This window comes from Scylla paramamosain, chromosome 37 (genome assembly GCF_035594125.1).
Source record: "Scylla paramamosain isolate STU-SP2022 chromosome 37, ASM3559412v1, whole genome shotgun sequence".
Lineage (NCBI taxonomy): Eukaryota > Metazoa > Arthropoda > Malacostraca > Decapoda > Portunidae > Scylla > Scylla paramamosain.
The window spans coordinates 7,237,934-7,257,544 of NC_087187.1; the positions used below are offsets into that span (position 1 = coordinate 7,237,934).

General features: G+C 39.7%; 4 protein-coding genes across 4 annotated transcripts; 2 read left to right on the forward strand and 2 right to left on the reverse strand.

Moving 5' to 3' along the window:
- The first annotated feature begins 113 nt into the window (after nucleotides 1-113).
- LOC135091458 (TM2 domain-containing protein CG11103-like) lies at nucleotides 114-13,533 on the forward strand. The gene is made up of 4 exons (XM_063989109.1): nucleotides 114-296; nucleotides 3,040-3,127; nucleotides 10,704-10,819; nucleotides 11,185-13,533. Exons 1-4 carry the CDS (start codon nucleotides 145-147, stop codon nucleotides 11,396-11,398), a joined length of 570 nt encoding a protein of 189 aa, XP_063845179.1. The 5' UTR covers nucleotides 114-144; the 3' UTR covers nucleotides 11,399-13,533.
- LOC135091457 (RNA-binding protein 41-like) lies at nucleotides 11,482-13,533 on the forward strand. The gene has a single exon (XM_063989108.1). The coding sequence runs from the start codon at nucleotides 11,482-11,484 to the stop codon at nucleotides 12,751-12,753; it is 1,272 nt and encodes a 423-aa protein (XP_063845178.1). The 3' UTR covers nucleotides 12,754-13,533.
- A 1,012-nt stretch (nucleotides 13,534-14,545) lies between these two features.
- LOC135091456 (zinc finger protein 160-like) lies at nucleotides 14,546-16,383 on the reverse strand. The gene has a single exon (XM_063989106.1). The coding sequence runs from the start codon at nucleotides 16,381-16,383 to the stop codon at nucleotides 14,716-14,718; it is 1,668 nt and encodes a 555-aa protein (XP_063845176.1). The 3' UTR covers nucleotides 14,546-14,715.
- Nucleotides 16,384-16,415: 32 nt separating this feature from the next.
- Nucleotides 16,416-19,552, reverse strand: LOC135091455 (uncharacterized). Its single transcript, XM_063989105.1, has 2 exons — nucleotides 19,453-19,552; nucleotides 16,416-18,197 (listed from the first exon to the last, which is right to left on the reverse strand). Exon 2 carries the CDS (start codon nucleotides 18,195-18,197, stop codon nucleotides 16,416-16,418), a length of 1,782 nt encoding a protein of 593 aa, XP_063845175.1. The 5' UTR covers nucleotides 19,453-19,552.
- Between the last annotated feature and the right edge of the window lie 59 nt (nucleotides 19,553-19,611).

The following is a 19,611-nucleotide window of genomic DNA, read 5'->3' on the forward strand; positions in this document are numbered from 1 at the left end:
ATATACTTCATACATGTAAAATAATTATATATCTATCCTGTAAGGAGTGATTCTAGAGAACTTTCGATTCCAGTAGATAATTATGATCTTATCTGATGTGCGGGCCTTGGGGTGGTTGGCTGGCGTGGCTCCAGTGTTTACATCATGAGGGACAACCTGAGTGCTATATTACTTCTTCTTTTCGTCACATTTTCCCTCCTTATATTTGTCACAGGTGAGCAGACTACTCAGAATAAAGACACCACGACCCCAGAGTTATGCGTCCCACACTCACCCAAGATCAACTGTTCCTACTTGTGAGTATGAGCCCCATTGTGTCTGTCACCTCATGGACCTCAGGATGACTTACTTGGCTGACTCATTACTCCACCTACTCACTTCACTTACCTCTATGACTCACCTAGTCTGTTTATTTGTTTAATGTACTTAGCCGGTCCTTGATGAGTTATCTGGGTGGGTTATATGGTAGACATAAACCTCATTGGGTAAGCTGGTTGTATGATTGTCAGCCATATCTCGCATTAGCACAACCAGACAGTTGTGCTGGCCAGGAGCTATATCAAAATCCTCTGGTATATGTTCGGTAAATTTATATGAGTGCACTCGTGTAACATTTTTTCAGACGAAACTACATGTTTCTGGTACATTTTGATGTGCTTTGAGTGAATCTAGTAACCGTTTCTGCCCCATTTTTTTTTTTTCTTATATACACCCCTCACACACACACACACACACACACACACACACACACACACACACACACACACACACACACACACACACACACACACACACACACTAACCTACCTAACAGTAAATTTGATAAAAACTTATACCCCAGGAATGAACATTTTCCAGCAGTAAAGATAAACATCACTGTGTTGTGTGACCAAGTACTCCACTGAGAACAGTTTTTTTTTTTCTTCTTTTTGCCGTGAGACGAGTGCATTTGTATAATACCATATATTTTCCAATGACAACATAACTAATCTGTGAAGTGCTGTAGAGGTTCACAAAAACAAACACTGGAAAATGACTGAAGTAAAGAAAGGCCATGAGAGAGTAGCTAGGGATCACACCACGGGCAGGACACTCATGGCAGTGTGAGTCCAACACATTGCCATTCAAACCCTGGTGACCACAAAGTCTTGAATGGACTCTGGTCTGCTTTTATGTCCCTACCGTTACATTAAATCCTCACGCACTAGTTCATGCCTTCTTCATTCTTAGATTAATGCCTTGCACTCGTAATGTGCTCCATTGAGGGAATAGTGTTCTAGTCTTGATGGCATAACATTATTTTTGCCTTAGAGTCCATCTTATGTCAGAGAAGTTACTGAGAGTTGAAACCATCCACTCCTGTTGCTTTCCATCACTATGTCCTGTGATGACGGATGTTGATTAAGTAGTATTCAGCATTTTCATTCTTTTGACAATCTCTAACCAAAAATTAGTATTTTCTTTTACATGCACTCCATAACCAAGGTCCAGATTTTTCTATGTTTTGAAAGTGGGTTATATGTTATGTTGGCATGACTCATCTGCCTAAAACACAGTGTAGTGAGGTGTTACTAAAGGTGGAAAGTTGATAAGCAAATTAATGTGTAGTATGCAACTATAAAGCTAGAATCAAGATTGATATTAAGACTATCGTCATTTTCCAGTGACGAACAGTCACACTTATGTACGTTTTTCCTCCTAAAAATTACCTGTGCAAGTGTTTGTCACAACAATATGGATATTTAAAGAATAAAGAAGCTGCTATTCAGGGGTGATGAAGTAGCAATAACAATCTTCCTAAAGGTAAATTCATATAATCTCTCAACTTCTTTAATTGCACAGAATAGGAGGATGCACTATTCACTGGTATTGGATTTAATTTAGAAACACCTTTCACAATTACATTTTGAGAGAGAGGACTGCTGCTGCTGTATATTGTCTTGAGATTGTTTGCTTCTTTTTCTTAAGAATATTGATACTTTTGAATGAAGAATTTCCATAAATTAATTATACCATTCAGGGGAAAATACATGTGAATGAGTGGAGTATGCCATTTGAAAATATTGTAGCAAAGATAATAATAATTTTAATCAGAACTTTATACCATATTCAGTGGAACCTCGGTTTTTTTTTACTTAATTCATCCCTAAATGCCGTTCAGAATCCAAAATGTTAAAAAACCGAAACTATTTTCCCCATAGGAATCATTGTAAAATTGATTAATCCATTTTCAGACATCCGTCCACCATGTCTTAGCAGGTAATGACTGACGCTCCCACTGCTAAGATGGCCACTCCACAACATCTCCAGCTTAGAAATTTTTTTTTATCCATAAAGGATGTATTGAATGAACTTAGTGACACAGAACTCATGAAAATATATTGTTTAGACAATGTAGGCATTCTCTTTATCACGGATCAAGTGAGGGAAGTCTTACAGAGTGACACAGAGAGTAGCAACCCACTCATCACCAATATGAATGTGATCATAACACTTAGACATTTTGCTGCTGGGAAAAGCTACTGAGAAAATGCTGTTGTACAGTAGTGATGGTGTTGTGGGTCACAGAGAGAGCCACAAGAGGCTTGGGATTACTCCTGAGCACTGAACCTTGTTTGCTTACATCCAGATTCTTCAACGGGATCACATTAAGCTTGCTTCAAAGATTGAAATACTGTCTTACCCTCTGTGTCTTTCCTCCAAATATATAAAAACAAAGGAAATATTTATAGAAACTATAAATTAGTAATAAATGGCAGCTTTTGCTACGTTTTGTAGTATTTAGAATCAAGTCTGAAAACCAAATCATAGTACAGTAACCGAAGCAATCGCAAGTTAGAAATTTTGTTTGAAAACCGAAATCATAGTACAGTAACCGAAGCAATCGCAAGTTAGAAATTTTGTTCGAAAACCGAGTTGTTTGAAAATGGAGACGTTCAGTAACCGAGGTTCCACTGTAGTAGTAATATAGTATTAAGTCAAGCAGAATAGTACTGTTCTGTGTAATGTCTTTTTGTAATGGAATGGCTATTGTTGCAGACCATTAGAGTTTCTCGAGTGTCAGGGGTTGACAGACCACCAAGGGAACAACACAGCACGGGAAGATGCTGGCCATGGATGTGTGAAGGTGAGTAGCCACATGCCAACTCAGTAAGTGACAGGCAAAGTGTCTGGTGATTTAACTCTCTCTCTCTCTCTCTCTCTCTCTCTCTCTCTCTCTCTCTCTCTCTCTCTCTCTCTCTCTCTCTCTCTCTCTCTCTCTCTCTCTCTCTCTCTCTCTCTCTCTCTCTCTCTCTCTCTCTCTCTCTCTCTCTCTCTCTCTCTCTCACAGTGACACTGTAGATTGTATAGCTAAGGTTGCTTGTGCCCTGAATGTTCCTGATGTGCCTGCCATATCCTCTCTTCAGTGCTATAGAAGGTTACTATACTTTACCTTGCATGCCTTAGTACTGCAATGAAGGAACGCTGAACGAGGCAGCAGTATTTCCATAAAACACTATGAAAATTTTGTTCACTGCGCTCACAGATGCCATTGCCACCAACTCATGGTGTGGTAACACAATGTGGTGAGTGCCAGACTAAGGCTGGAGTACTGGCCTTTGTGGCAGGTATCTTACGCAGTGGATGTACCTCATCACTCCTCATGCAGACTGAAACCTTCCAGCACCCAATACTGTCCATCACTGCTTAGAATGTCCCATTGTTAGGTATCTGCTGCTACAGGACCAAGATTTTATCACTTTACAAACATTTGTTAAAGGAAGATATTCTCAATGAAATTCTTGTACTGTGTCCATACTTTGGTGGATACTAAATATGCATTGTTTCTTTATTTCTTTTGTGTGTGTGTGTGTGTGTGTGTGTGTGTGTGTGTGTGTGTGTGTGTGTGTGTGTGTGTGTGTGTGTGTGTGTGTGTGTGTGTGTGTGTGTGTGTGCGTGCGCGCGTTAACAGATGGATACCTGTTGTTTCCCATGTGATATAATATGCACCTGATTTAATACTATTTTAATACTATTTTTCATGAAACCCTATCATATGTTTCCACTAGGCTATATTGTATTCCATTAATTTTGTACTTGTCTGTTGCCCATTTGTCGCAATAAATTGATCAAATCATCTCTCTCTCTCTCTCTCTCTCTCTCTCTCTCTCTCTCTTCTCTCTCTCTCTCTCTCTCTCTCTCTCTCTCTCTCTCTCTCTCTCTCTCTCTCTCTCTCTCTCTCTCTCTCTCTCTCTCTCTCTCTCTCTCTCTCTCTCTCTCTCTCTCTCATTTGATCATACGTACAATAGCAATTTTACTCAAAGGTGCACTGTCATGTGTCATCCATAAATCAATTTAGCCTAGTAGTAAGTGATAAATTATATACAGTTATACAGAAAATACTTAATAATCACAGAGGCTTAAAACACTTTGTCTTTATTGTATTTCCACCACGTATATCACTGTATCTAACACTTTCACTGTGTGAGTAGTGTCAACACAATACGTGAGATGCGTCTGTCTCCAGGTATAGAAACGAGGTGTAGTGGCCGTGACAGTGTTCCACATCTTGGAGACGCATCCCACAAAGGTGCACTGATGCTGGCTGACATGGTAGTGTGGCACCTCCACATATCACTGATTGCACTGTTCTCATGCCCCATATTGTGACCCTTGGAAGTTGGTGCAACCAAACCAGATGTGGCTCTCATTGCATCTCTCTCTCTCTCTCTTTATTTCTCCCTCTTTCTGTGTGTGTGTGTGAGAGAGAGAGAGAGAGAGAGAGAGAGAGAGAGAGAGAGAGAGAGAGAGAGAGAGAGAGAGAGAGAGAGAGAGAGAGAGAGAGAGAGAGAGCTTATGCTATTACACTGGTATAGGATATCTTGATGGGGATTGCCAGGTTACAAGGTCATAAGTCCTTGGTTTATTTCTAATGCATTGTGAACAGGGACAAGCCTGAATAAAGAGAGTATCACACTGGAGGTTTAGGTAGGGCCCCACAGTGTTAGGTCAGACCCCCTGCAGGCTTAAGTTGAGGCTAGGCCCCTCAGGATTGAATTTTAGATTAGGCATGTCTAATAGTTCACTTTTTGCCTTGGAGTTTTTGCTTTAGGTATAATGAATATTGATGAACTCAGTATCTTGTCCAAGGTTCTTATAATCTGAAGAATTCACTTCTTGCAAAGTTGGTAGGTTTCCCACCATTTTAATGAGAGACAACTTAGTATCTTTCTGCCTTCTTTTTCTTCTCTCTCAACTGGACAGTGTTCATCACTTAAATCAAAACATATCAGGACCTGTTTGGCTGGTTCTTCTACGTGTATGTTGATCATTTTCTTTCTTTAGTAACTTCAAACTCGCTTAGTCTTCATGTATAAGTAATAAACGTTTATTTTACAGGTATTTCTGTGATTTGAAGTCTAACGTCATAAATAACACCATGATATTATCAGATGAGAATAACCCAGTGCCATTTTTTATCCTACCATCGACCCCCAACACTGTATTGTAGGTCCAGGAAGCAAGCTAGTGTCTTTGAGTAGGATGGAAGCATCCCACCATGCAGGAACATTAATAATATGAGTGATACCCACTTAATCTCCCTCCAGCCAGGGATCAAATTTGGGACCCTGGGAGCTGAGCTTGCAGACTGTTTCATCATTTGGCTTCTTGCTAGTGTAATCTTATTAAGAGTCTAGTTAGGTCTTTGAGTGCACTATATGGCCTATAAATTCAATGTATGCCATGAGGAGGGTGACTTAGGGGAGAACAGATCCTGTACAAGTATAAATGACTGCTGTAAGTTGAGTAAGTAAGTAAATAAGTAAACATTTATTGCTACAGTAAAATCCCTCTCATCCAGCATTCGAGTATCCGGCAGCTTCAAGTATCCGGCACATTTTTCCCCGAGCCTTAAAATCAATAAAAAATCAATGTGTACTCATAAAATTGATTAAAATTCCCGCGTGAGGCATACTTTGTCCCCTCGCCACCAGAGCGCACTGCTTCGCGCCATCCGCGGCCCACTCCACAGTGTTTACTCAGTGACTCAGTCCCGCATGTGCACTGTTTATCGCCTGATGCCTTCATCATCCCTAAAGTTGTAGAAAAGAGGAAGCGTGTTGTGCTTACACTTAAGCAGCTGATCAGATCAACTGATCTTTGTTATGGTAAGATGCGTGAATGTAGGGTGATGATTGTGGACATAATTTCACTTCTATTCAAGTATCCGGCAACTTCTGGTATCCGGCATGTCGGCGGTCCCGTTGATGCCGGATAAGAGGGATTTTACTGTATTAAACATTATATACAATATATACATGCATTAGAAAAATATTGTTGATACAGCAACAGTCCGTCGAGCTTAAGCTCCATGACAGACATTATTAAGTACTAAAGGTTAAGTGGATTGATAGATAAATAAATGTTAACATAAGGTTACATATGTGCTATGTACAATTATAAATAAGAAAACAAAAAACACAATTATGATTGTAGTTATAAAGAAATACAAAAAAAATATTATAGTTAAATAGTGAAACAATTATATTATGAAATTTCCTAGATAGTTCTTAATTTTTCTTTTAAATGTTGAAATGTTGGTTGATCTAAGGAGTAACTTTTGTTCTAGTGGTAGACTATTATATAACTGAGGACCAAAACTTAATACACTATTTTTAAAGAGAGTTGTTCTGAAATGGGGGCAGTACAAGTCAACATTATTGCTCCTAGTGCTTCTTGGATTGTCAACAATTCTAAAGACATTATTTCCACTATAATATTGCACAGTTTTAAATATAAGTAATAAAGTTAAATATTTATGAATAAAATCAAATTTCTTAAGTTTAGTAGTAGAAATATAGTGGCTGTAGAGTCAAATTTATGAAGAAAAAATATACATCTAAATACTTTTTTTGGGGAAATAACTTGTTTGTTGAGGAACGAGGTCCAAGTACATGCCCATATTGGTACACAGTAAATAAAGTGAGGATAACATAATGTGTAATATATACTAATCATAGCCTCTGTTGTAAGATTATGTCGCACTTTATAAAGTAAGCCACAAATTTTGGATAGTTTTACACATATTTCATCAATGTGATATTTCCAGTTAAGATTAGAGTCAATAATTATACCAAGGAATTTCATATGATTAACCTGTTGTACTACATCGCCCTCTATTTGTAATGGTGGCATTTGATTTCTTACTGACCTGTTCTGAAAGAATATATATTTGGTTTTTGAGACATTTAGCTTTAATTTATTATATTGTATCCATTTATTTATAGAGTTTAATTCCAGGTTAAGCATTTCGTGCAGCTGATGTATATTACTGTTGGGCAACAAGAGGTTTATGTCATCAGCATACATAAAAAATTTTAGCTCTGCGCTAACGTTTACAATATCATTAATATATATTAAAAATAACAGTGGACCTAAAACAGATCCTTGTGGTACACCCTTAGACAAGGCTATAAATGGTGAAAAATTCATGTTACAGAAAACAGATTGAGTTCTATTGGTAAGATAACTCCTAAACAGGTTTAGGGGAATGCCTCTTACGCCTAAGTTCCAGTTTATCAAGAAGAATTTTTTGATCAAGTGTGTCGAATGCTTTTGAGAGATCAATAAATACGCCAACAACATTGAGCTTTTTTTCCAAAAAGGAATAAACATTGCTCACAAACTGTAATATTGCTGATTCGGTGGACCTGTTTGCTTGAAACAGACAGTAAGTTATGATTTTGTAGGTAGCTAGTTAAACGAACGGAAATTACCTTTTCAAATATCTTATTGACAGCTGGCAGGATTGAAATAGGACAATAATTGTTTATATAATTTCTGTTCCCAGATTTGTACAATGGTATTACTTTGGCTTTTTTAATTGCATCTGGAAAAATGCCTGATCTCAAGGAGAGATTAATTATGTGGGTAAGTGGAGCAAATATTTCTGACGATACATGTTTTAGTACTAGTAGTGATACTTCGTCGTATCCCGATGCAGCGGATTGTAAATCATTAAGATAAGTTTCTACTTCTTTTTCATGTGTTGGTGGGAAGTAAAGTGAAAATATGGGAGGGTCATTTACATATCTCTTATATTCGTATCCTGTTCCACTTATCTGGTTAATACCTATATTCAAGAAGTGTTCATTAAATGCTTTAGGGATGTTACTACATTCAGGTTTGAGCTCAGTTATGTTCTTATTTGTTTGACTATTTGTTCTGCCAAGTAAAGAATTAATGGTTTTCCACTGAGCTTTGGGATTACCTTGGTTTTCCCTTAAATTGTCTTTATAATATTTGTTTTTTGCTGCTCTTAGTGTTGAAGTTAAATCATTTCTGTATCGACGATAAGTTTTTCCAAAAGTGATGAGCCATTTCTTCGCTATTTTCTCTAATCTATTTCTCTCTTTTTTACGGTTTTTAATGCAGGAGTAATGTACGGACTTATTTCATTTTTGCTATTTATTCGATATTTTTTCAATGGAAAGTGTTTATCACATAAGATACTTATTGCGTCATGGAAAAAATTATAAGCAATATTTGGACAAGTTAAAGTTGATAAATCATTCCAGTTTTTTTTTGTTTTAGATCATCATTTATATGTTCTAAAGCTATAGGTGTAACGACTCTCTTATTAACGTATGTAGGATGAACACTTCCACTATACTCACACTTAAACTGAGAAATTATCGGGAAATGGTCTGAATATATTATGTGATGAGCAATATTTGATTCTATTTGTGTGGTCCAAATGTGATCTATGAGAGTAGCTGTGTTGTTAGTTACTCTTGTTGGCTTTGTAATTAGAGGGAAAAGAGAGAAAGAGTACATCAAATTAATAAATTCATAAACAGAGTTGTCTCAGAGCTTCAGTAAATCCATGTTAAAATCACCAAAAATGTAAATCTTCATAAATTTCAATTCATGAGCAAGAGAAATTCAGACATTACTTCTAAAAATTTGGTAATACTACTATTTGGAGACCTATAAATCAACATGAATAATGACTTGCTCTTATTTATAGTAGTTTCCACACCTGTACATTCTACAAAGTTATTTGATAATGTGAACTCACTTATCACAGATGAATGATAATCAGCAGAGATGTACAATGAGACTCCATCACCATGCGTATTTCTCAAGTTAGTAAACATATTGTATCCAGGTAATTGATAGACTGAGTCAATGTACTATCTAATCTTGTTTCTGTGAAACTAAGAACGGTTAGATTATTATGTGAATACTGTAAAAAGGTATTAGCAAAATGTTGAAGATTTTTAGCAACTGATCTTATGTTATGACATGAAATTGTTATTACATTGGTGCTGGGAAAAGATAAATCATCAAAGAAGCTATAATGAGATTTTGGAAGATCCAAATATCTATGACGTGAATATAATTGATATACATCTAAGTCACTATTATACTTTTCATCCTGTGTGACAAAAGGATCAAACTCTAAATTTTGGAAATTTATACAAGCATTATTAGAGACCGAATTTGAGTGAAATATAGTACATAATTCAGCATCGCTCAACGAACCAAAGGGTAATTCATCACAAAAACCTATTTCACTAGGTTCCATGAATTAGGACAAAAGAAAGTATAACACAGATTATGGCTTAAACTTATCTATTTCTTTTTACGATCCCTGAGACTCCTCTGTTGCCGCTCCAAGACGCCACCGACAGCTCCTGGGTCACAGGCAACTTTGTCAGGGACCTGGTTGCCAGCGCTGCTAGCAATGACTCCATTAGAGCCACCAACATTTTCGTTGTTAGTGGCCTTGACAGCAGCAGCACCCGATGTCCGGACATCAGCAACACCATCGGGTCTGGCAGAAGCAGTGACTGTGTGCCCCACACCGTCACCTCCACCCAGCACAACTCCGACTGTACTGGCCACTGCACTGCCAACACTCCTGTGACGATTTGAGGCAAAAGCACTCACTCCACCGGATGACGATTGTTGACTAATTTTTTCCTTGATTAATAACTTTGTGTGTTTAAAAAAGGCAATTTTACCTTCTTGTCTGGCTTGTCTAAGCTGGGGAAACTGACTCTTCTTTAATTCTTGCGATGCAGCACAGAGATCTTCGTTGATAAAGACACCTGTTCCTTGAAGTTTCCTGGTGTTTCGTAATACTGCTTCTCAGTCTCCAAATTTCTCGAAACGAATCACCACTGTTCGTGTCTTTTCCCATGTGGTGATGGCTGGCCTCTTGCTGAAGTGAAGATTGATGTCCTCTGCCATACTATATACTGTGTCTGAATTTTCTCTAACTTCTTTCTTTGAGTCAAGGGTGATGATGGCCTGGAGATGTACTCACCTTTTTATGAAGATTCACAGGTGTAGTGTTAACTTTCCTCATAAAAATAACTGTTTCTTTGGATAAATGCTGACAGCTCTTTACTCAAGGGGACCTGTATATTGGCAGCCATGATGTGAGGTGACACCTGTTGTGAAAATTACTGGATTTGGTTCTGGGATATTGGGATGGCTGAATCTAGCCAACTATTAAGGAACAGATGTTGCCCACCTATCCATAACATACTCCCAGATATCTGGGCATGCTGTGATCACAGGTGTCTCACTGTGCCTCTCAGGTGTCTTCTGAGGTGCTTGGCTGTTGCCTTGTAGAACCTTATCATGTTAATGCACTCAGGATGTCTGGCATCTGGATATTGATTGAGTGACTGATCTTATGTTTCTTTCAGTTTGGAGGACAAAGGTTTGAAGACGTGGAGATCACAAAGGTGTATTGCACAGTGCTTCAAGGCATTGAGTGCTGTGGGGAGAGAGAGTTTCTTCGAGATGGATTCCCCTGCATCAAGTGAGTACATCCATCATAGTCTGTGAGTTATTTATTGATGCTGCTAGGATAGATGTTTATCTTTCCAAATAGAATTATATGTTGTACTTATTTAATATTGAGAAAGGTGATAGTTAACAATGTAAATAGTTTTTGGTCTGAAATGGTGGTATTTGGTGCAGTGTATAAGGAGGATATCTTCTGTTTTGCATGTGGCAACCTGGTGCACAGAAGCTGCAGTACTCCAGCATTTAGCCTGAATAGAATAATTTATTTTAATGAAACAGTAGAGTTAAGGGTAGAAGGCATTGAAAAAAGAAGCTGCATGTGTGGCAACTTTCATTTTCCATCCTTAATGCCATATTTTTTCTTTCTCCCCATTCCAGGTATAGTGGTCATTACTTTGTAACCACCCTCATCTACAGTGTGTTGCTTGGGTTCCTGGGCATGGATCGCTTCTGTCTGGGCCACACTGGGACAGCTGTGGGAAAGCTGCTTACCCTGGGTGGTGTTGGAATATGGTGGGTGGTGGACATTGTTCTGCTCATCACTGGTTCCCTTACACCTGAGGATGGTAGTAATTGGAATCCTTATGTTTGAAAGACTCAGTGTGTGGAGACTTTGAGGGTAGAGTGAGACTGCTGTGCAATAAAGTTTTGGGTACGTAGTATGTGCAGTTGAAGATGGCTTCAATAACATACAGTAATGCCAAAAAGTACCGTTATCTGGGCCAGGATGAGGAGGAGCCTGAGCAGTGCCAGGGGGAGACCCTGAGACAGAAAATCTTGAAGGATCTTTTACAGAAGCAATTGTCCAAGCACATTTCTCTAGAACACCAGCTGCACAACCAAAAGAAGTTTGTCAGGTCAGTATGTGAGGAATCTGTCACAGCAAACACCAGTGGCCTTGCATCTTTTCAAGATTTCAAGAGTGTGGAGTCACTTCTAAATGTAAAGCAGACATTAAAATCATGTGGTCTCACAGAGTCTGAAATCCAACTACTACTTGGTGAAGAGACCCAGAGCTCCCACCTTGAGGCTCCTCATGCTAGGAGGCAGCGGCTGGAGGCCATTGAAGATAAAATAGTGCATCACAGAAGTTATCTAGAGACTTCCCTCCAGGCACACAATCAGACCTCTAGTAATGCTTTGTTGGAAGAGACCCAAGGAGTGCCTGTTTCTGGTGAGGCTCCACAGCCAAACCCACACCAAGACTTCCTCCCAGAGGGCCACCCCATGAATCACTTACAAGAGATAGCAGAGAAGCTATTCCCTCCAGAGAAGTCAGAGCAGATCCATGGTGAGGAACACACTGGGAAAAAGAGACAACAGGATGAAGCATTGGGTTCAGCTAAACCCAAGAAGAATAGAAATGAAAATCCATCCTGTATTTATTTGACTGAAAAACCAAAGTCCTATTGGGATATGCAACAAATACCAAAGGTAATCAAAGGTAGTGCCAATCATCTGGGTGCTCCCCTTCCCCAGTCACCAGGGAAGTGTATCATGGGCAGCAGCAATGACAAGAACAAGATATTACTTCATGTAACCAAAACTGGTACCAGTGCAAAGGTAGATCTGACTAAACCTTTCATCATGAGTCTTGACCCAGAAGATCTTATTCCATTGGCAACAATAAAAGCAAACAAAAAAAGTATCCAAGAATTAAGAGACATGGAAAAATTCAGAAATTATAATGAAGGAACACCATCATCCACTCTGTTCATAAAAAACCTCTCTCCAAGTGTTTCTCCAAAGGACTTGGCTTCTCTGATGGGCCACTTTGAGTCCACTCATGGCCAAAAAATCCTGTACAGAATCTTGGGAGGCCGTATGAAGGGCCAAGCATTTGTCACCTTCCCTGATGAGGAGGCAGCTTCTAATGCCCTCAGGCTGTGCACTGGCTACATGCTGCATGGTAAACCAGTGGTGGCAGTGTTTGGCAAGAAGTCATAGTTGAGGCTGTGTTTACCTCACAATGGAAGCAAAGTTATTAAGTGTATTTTTTACCTTTTATGATTTTTTGCTTTAAGCAAAAAAAAAAATGGTAAGATTTTGTAGTGAGGTTATATGATGAAGGGAAGGGGTAAGCAAGTTATATTTGTTACAACTTTAAATGACTATTTTTATTTCTCATTTTGTAAGAAAGGTTCCACATTTAGGTGGGGCATCCTGAGTCACAGCAGTCACTATAAAAGCTACATGGTGAAGCATAACCAGTTTGTCAGTTCTTTTGCTTTCCAGATACTTTTTAATCACATTCTATTCTTGATCTATCTAGTGGCACTTCTGAATGTCTGACATTCTCATCCTCTCTGCATTTGATCAATGCATTTATTACATTATTATTATGCTGATGATCCCAATCTTAGAGTCTGCTTACTTTGTTGATCTGTCTCACAACAGCATTACACCTTCAATTCACCTTGTTCTCAGTACAGTAGGTTGACTTTTGTCATTTTATATTAGCTTTTGCCATCAGACTGGTATCTGCTCTACTCACTGCACTTATTATATGACCCAGGGAATTAATTTTATTTGTGTACTGCAGGGACACATTCCATTATCACTGTTTTCTGCTCTTCTTTCTTCAGTGGCCAGTTTTTTTTCAATTTCTAGGGTGACATTAAACAAAATGCTGATGATGATGCTGTTCAAGTTATTATTTATTCATTGTAATACTTATTCCTTAAGAATGGATGTACAAGATTTCTATTAAAAGTACAACAATTTTTACTTTAACTTATTTTTTCTGAGTTCGAACCTTGCCATTGCATGCAGTGTGGAAAATTTGTGTGGGATCATTGAATTCCTTTTGCAAAAGAAAAAAATGGAAATCTTAAATTTCCTGCAAGGTGAGAATTTTATCTCCTCAGATTCTTGCTTTCAGTAGAGGTTTAATGCCAAAAGCACCTCCACCTCATCAGGTCCAGGGGTAGCACTGGATAAAAGACTGGATATGACAGTAAGATTATAAGCAAAGAATCTCAACAAAAAGAACTGTTTAACAATAAAATTATAGTAAAGAATCTCAGAGCCAAGAACCATTGGTGCTCTTTGAAGATATCAAGGAAGACTGATAAATTGCTGCTCCAGTGAAAGATGAGAATATTGTAGTAAAAGAATTCTGCAAGGGGGAAGGCAAGTTAAAATGTGCTCTATTTTGGAAGTCATACAGTGAATTTTATATACTTTGGAGGAACTGAGTAAAATTATATATATATATATATATATATATATATATATATATATATATATATATATATATATATATATATATATATATATATATATAAAGGAAAGAAGAAAAAGTTGCTTGAGTACATGGTGAGAAACTGTGAAGATTCAATGCCATATCCATGAGAACAAGTTATACATATTGATGCAGATACATAGCAAATTTTATTTGAAAATACAGATACAGAAAGTGTGGGGAACTAAAAATGGACTGCTGTCAGTGGCTTCAGGCACCTGAGTCTCAGTGGGGAAAGATGAGACTTAGAGGTGGTGAAGTGAGGGTTTGATATATTATCTGAAACTGAGTGTTGCAGAATTTAGTATAGGGAATGTTGGATGAGGGATCAGAATGGCCTGTCATAATAGAGAAGTGTGACCCTCATGGTGACATTACTGATCTACAGTTGAGGGATCCAAGGCTGGTGTGTGTGTGCCAAATTGTATGCACAGGAAATCATCACACATTTTTGCAATAAGCATTTCAAAGATGCCTACACAATGATAAACATAGTTCTGACAAGATTTATTTAATGGATTTTCTTACATTTTCTTATCAAAAACTAAATATATTCAAATTAACAAGTCTCTGTACACCATATTTTGTACACGAACAGGGAAACTTAAAATACAAACTTTAAATTACATGTTAAACTTATTTCTACAGTTGCACTGTAATGTAGATCACTTATTCTGAATCTTGTTATCATCAACCTCAAAGACAACAAAACACTCATCACTTGAGTCTTCCTTGTAGCAGGTCAGGAGGTGAACCTTCAGCTCCTCCATGTCTGTCAGCACTAGGGAACACGCCTCACAGATGTATCGCGTCTCCTCACCATCAGCTGCACTGTTGCTTGAGACTGCCAACCCTTCAACAACTACCTCTGTAGAGTTTTCCAGTGTCTGGATGCTTCTTTCCTGCCATGCATTATCTCTGGCAGGATGGGGAGAGAGCCTGTCTTCCTTGTTTTGGCCCTTTATGGTAGTCTTTTTACTACTGTTTGCTTCATAAAGTTGATCACTGGCAGAGATGCTTTGTTCTGCAGTGACTGGCACCTGTTTATTGTCAGTTACTTTGTCTGCTTCAAGGGAGCTTTCTCTCTTTGATTTTGTTGACTCCGTTTCAGCTTGTGTTGGCTTCTGGTGGCTTGAAGCACCTTCTTTGTTCATCTCAATTTGCCTTGTCTGCACCATTGACTGAGTTGTTTCATTTAGCTCCTCTCTCATTAGAGTGTTTCTAGTAATATCAATAGCAGTGTCTTCCAGAACTACAAGCTGTGTGCCCCCAGAATCACAGTGTGACCGCATATGTTGTGCCAGGGCCGAGCGTCTCAGAAACACCTGCCCACACACAAGACACTTGGAATCCCAGGTCTCACTGAAGTCATTCCCAACATCCTCAATGCTGTGGTAACTCTGTAGGTGGGCTGTGAGTGCCTCCAGTGAGCAGAATGGGAAGAGGCAAATGCTGCAGTCATATGGCCTTCCCTTGGAGTGCGACTTCATGTGTGAGCGCAGTGTTGAGTCTGTTTTGAACTTTGAGTGGCACACAGGACACTCACGTGCTCCTGCCGGGTTGTGGGTCTGCATGTGGCGCCGGAGATCTTTCAGGATGTGGAATGCCTTGCTGCAAAGGGGACACAGGAACTCCTGATTGCCTGCTGTGTGTCTCCGCACACGATGCAGGTGGAGGAGCTTCAGGGTCTTGCAGGTCTTGCTGCACTCTGGGCACTGGAAGACACTGGTGCTGTGGAAGTCCTTGGTGTGGTTGTTGAGAGAAGCTCGGCTACTGAACCTTTCCTGGCAGATGTGGCAAGTGTGAGGCCAAGCAGCAGTTTCACTTGTCTGGCTCTCCCTGTGGAGCAAAAGGTGGCTGTCCAAACTGGCCTGGGTCTTGTACAGTATCCCACACTCACCACACACTAGCAACCGATGCTGCCCACTGTTCTCCTTGTGCTTCTCCATCAAGTCCCTAGAGGCAAAAACTTTGCCACAAGAACAAACAACATTGTGAGATCCATCAGGATGAAAAATTCTCATGTGTTTACTCAAAGCATTCTTCCTCTTAAAGCCTTGCCCACACTCTGAGCACTGGAACTGCTGTACACTGGAATGGCTGACTTCATGTTCCTTTAGATGTGCTCTGGAGGGAAAGGACTTTTCACAGGTTGGACATTTATGCTTCTTTTTGTGATCTTTGTTTTTAATTTCAGTAACCATTTGTTCAACTTTGAGATCCTGATACTCTTCTTTACCCTCACCAGACAAGGCTTTCCACACATGCTCCAAAGTGTTTCCATCCTCAAACTCTCTACAACTTCCTCTGCCAGACAAATCTTGATTTTCCATGCATTGCTTGTTTTCTTCCTTTCCTTCCTTCCTTAATCCAAACCCTTTGGAGCTGCAATGAAGTTTTTTTTTACCCTATAATACTTCTTCACTGTTCTTGTCAAAGGCTCCGAGCCTGGTGCCTTCCAAGACTCTTTGATTGTTCCGTCCTCATCAATAATTTTGGTTAATACTCGTAGATGGTGCACTTCTTGTACATGCTCCTGGTAACTCTTGGTGGATGCCAAGGTGATGTCACATATCGGACACTCCAAAATGAAATTACTTTTCGCAAGAGTCTCACATTCACCTTTATCAGGATTTAATGTACCAGTTTCCAATCTGTCACTTGGACATGATGGGTTTTCCTCATTTTTCTCATGCCCTTGAAAGCGCAGGATCTTACAATCGTCCTCTGCATCCTTGGGAACTTTATCTGTGGTGATGTGGAGAGGGTGGCCATCAGAGAGGAAGCTCTTCTCATCCAGCAGGAATGAGACCCTGTCAGCAATCTTTGGAGCATCATGTTCATCATCTAAAACTATAACCTCTTCATTCCTCACTGTATTTTGCAGAGTCTCCTTTTGTTGTGTTGACTCTGCCCCCTTGCTCTTCCCTCCAGAAAAGGACTCAATAACATGGAAATGTTTATGTATTATGAGGGTTGCTTCTGCAATGCAAGTGAAGTCGCAGCCTTCTGTGGGGCAGGTAAACTTCTTCTGCTTCAAGTGTATCACTTCCAAATGCCTCTCCAACCTAATGTAGGTGGTGAAAAATACATTACATGTGTGACATCGCAGCTGATTTTTGTAAGACGTGCAGCCATGCATACGGGAGCTCATTGGGATGTAATAGCGGAAGCAAAATGGACACTGTAGTCTGATCCCCATCTCATACTCAGCCCTGCCTGGTGATGTAGACCTCACAATGCGGGTAACTTTTCTGCCCCTCCCTCTCCTCACATATGGCCGATCCTTAAGCAAAACATCTGAAGAGTAATCAGAAAAATCATCCTCCCCTGACTTGTCATCATCCTCATTTTCATACAAGGCATCTCCCCAGCGCATGACCAAACCATCCTCTCTTCTCCTCTGGATCCTTTGACTCTGTCTAGCTGCTGTAGCTTCCTGCTGTCTTTCCTCTCCAACAGTTTCTTCCTTTATCTCTGTGCTCTTGACATCATCACCCTCCTCCTCCTCTTCCTCCTCCTCCTCCTCCTCCTCCTCCTTCTTCTCCTCCTCCTCTGTTTTCATTCCCTCAGAAGCTAAGTCTTTTTTCCTTTTTCTTCCTCGTCTCTTAGCATCTGTCATGCCTGACTTCCTGAGTGCTCTGAGGGCTGCCATGATGCCCTGCCTTTCACTGTGAGTCCTTCCAACTGTCTTCTTCATGGAGCTCTGAGATCTGTGGGTAGATGCTGAGACCACACCTGAGACTTCCTCCTCAGGTGCCTCCATCTGACGCATCAAGAACCTCCTGATCTCCTCTGCTACCTTTCCTGCTGTGCGCTCATGGTGTTCAAAATCTTTCAGCAGACCTGTGCACCTCCTGCAGATCACAACATGGTCATCCACCACCCTGTCACTCACTGCCTCCAGCCCTCCATCACAACCTGAGTTCAGAGACACCACACACACACCACTGCTTATCCGTGATTCTTTCTCTGGGTCACTCACTAAGTCCTCCACATGTCCATGGGAAAGAGCACGGATGAGGGTCTCCTTCAGGGTTTCTGAGTCAGCTGGGGATCTTGTTGGGGTGACAGCCGCATCAGTGTCTGCTGTCCGGCGCTTATCATTGCAGATGTAGCAGGTGCTGGTGTCTCCCACTGGTGTCATCTGGATGGTGAAACAAGAATAACATTTATTTTCAAGCTTGACCTACAACAGTCGGGTTTGCCACTTAAGAACATAAGAACATTAGAAAACACAGAAAGCTGCAAGAAGCCATCAGGCCTACATGTGGGAGTCCCTGTATGAAGCACACCTAGGCTACCTATTTCCACCTATCATCACCATTCGCAAATTTGTCTGATCTTCTTTTAAAGCTTCCTAATGACTCAGCACTAACAACCTGATTACTGAGCACATTCCTTTCATCTACCACTATTTGAGAACCAATTCTTTCCTACCTCTTTCTTAAATCTATTTTTTTTTTTTAGCTTGTCACTTCACAACCCCATTAAATTCTACATACATCAAGAACCTTATCACTCACATAACATCCCACAAGTGCCAGCCATAGTCCCCTAATTGCCACCTAACAATCTCCTGATGATCAGTAAAAATTATTTTAAAATCAAATCTTACTTAACTAACTCCAAACCGGGGCCAGTTCCCTCCATTTATTTTCAATAGTAAAATAAAGGTCATATCCAAATTTGCAGTCCTACCCAAACTTTCAAAATATTTGGAATGACAAAATCTTTCCCTTGAAATAAGTCAGAAGTTACCTGTAGTGTTATTTACTGGAACAATACCAGAAAATCCATGTATATATTTAAGCAAAATCCATGAAATAATGAAAAAAAAAAAAAAGGGGGAGAGAAAAAAATAATGTGTTTCGTCCAATTAACTCCCACAGCGGGTTGAATCCAACATGGACTGTAATCTCAACCAACTTGGACCATTCTGAAATACCAACTTGGAACTTCATCTCATAACAATTCGAACCATTCTGAAATACCAACTCAGGCCATTTTGAAGTACCAATTCAGACCATTAGCTTAACCAACTCGGGCCATTCTGAACGACCAACTCTAGCCATTTTTATTAAACTTGAACTTTCGTTTATTCCAACTCACTGGCTTGAGTTAGGGGAGAACCCCAAAAGTTCGCTACTCGCCAGTTCAATTGATGATCATCTATCGTTGATGGCTTCGCGGCAGTTCACTCCACCTTGCAAGCCATTTGTTCTTATCGGAAAATTAAAATCAAATTCAAGTCCCATGACACTCAAAGGATGCATGAATGAGTTCCTCTGGCCTAAGTATGTCTACGGCCATGTCAGTTAAAAACAAGGGTTAATAACATGAATCTTCATCATCATATATTTCATGCCCTGCACCTTCCAATCCCATTAATTGCTTCATACCTTGGACAATATAGAGATGTGACAGAAAGTCTCGACCTGGCAGGATGTAAACAAACGGGACCGCTGTATGTCATACGTACGATAACTTTCACCATCACCAAAAACTGCCGTGACATTACTTTTTCAGTTTAATTGGCTTTTACCATTTAATTTTCCAAT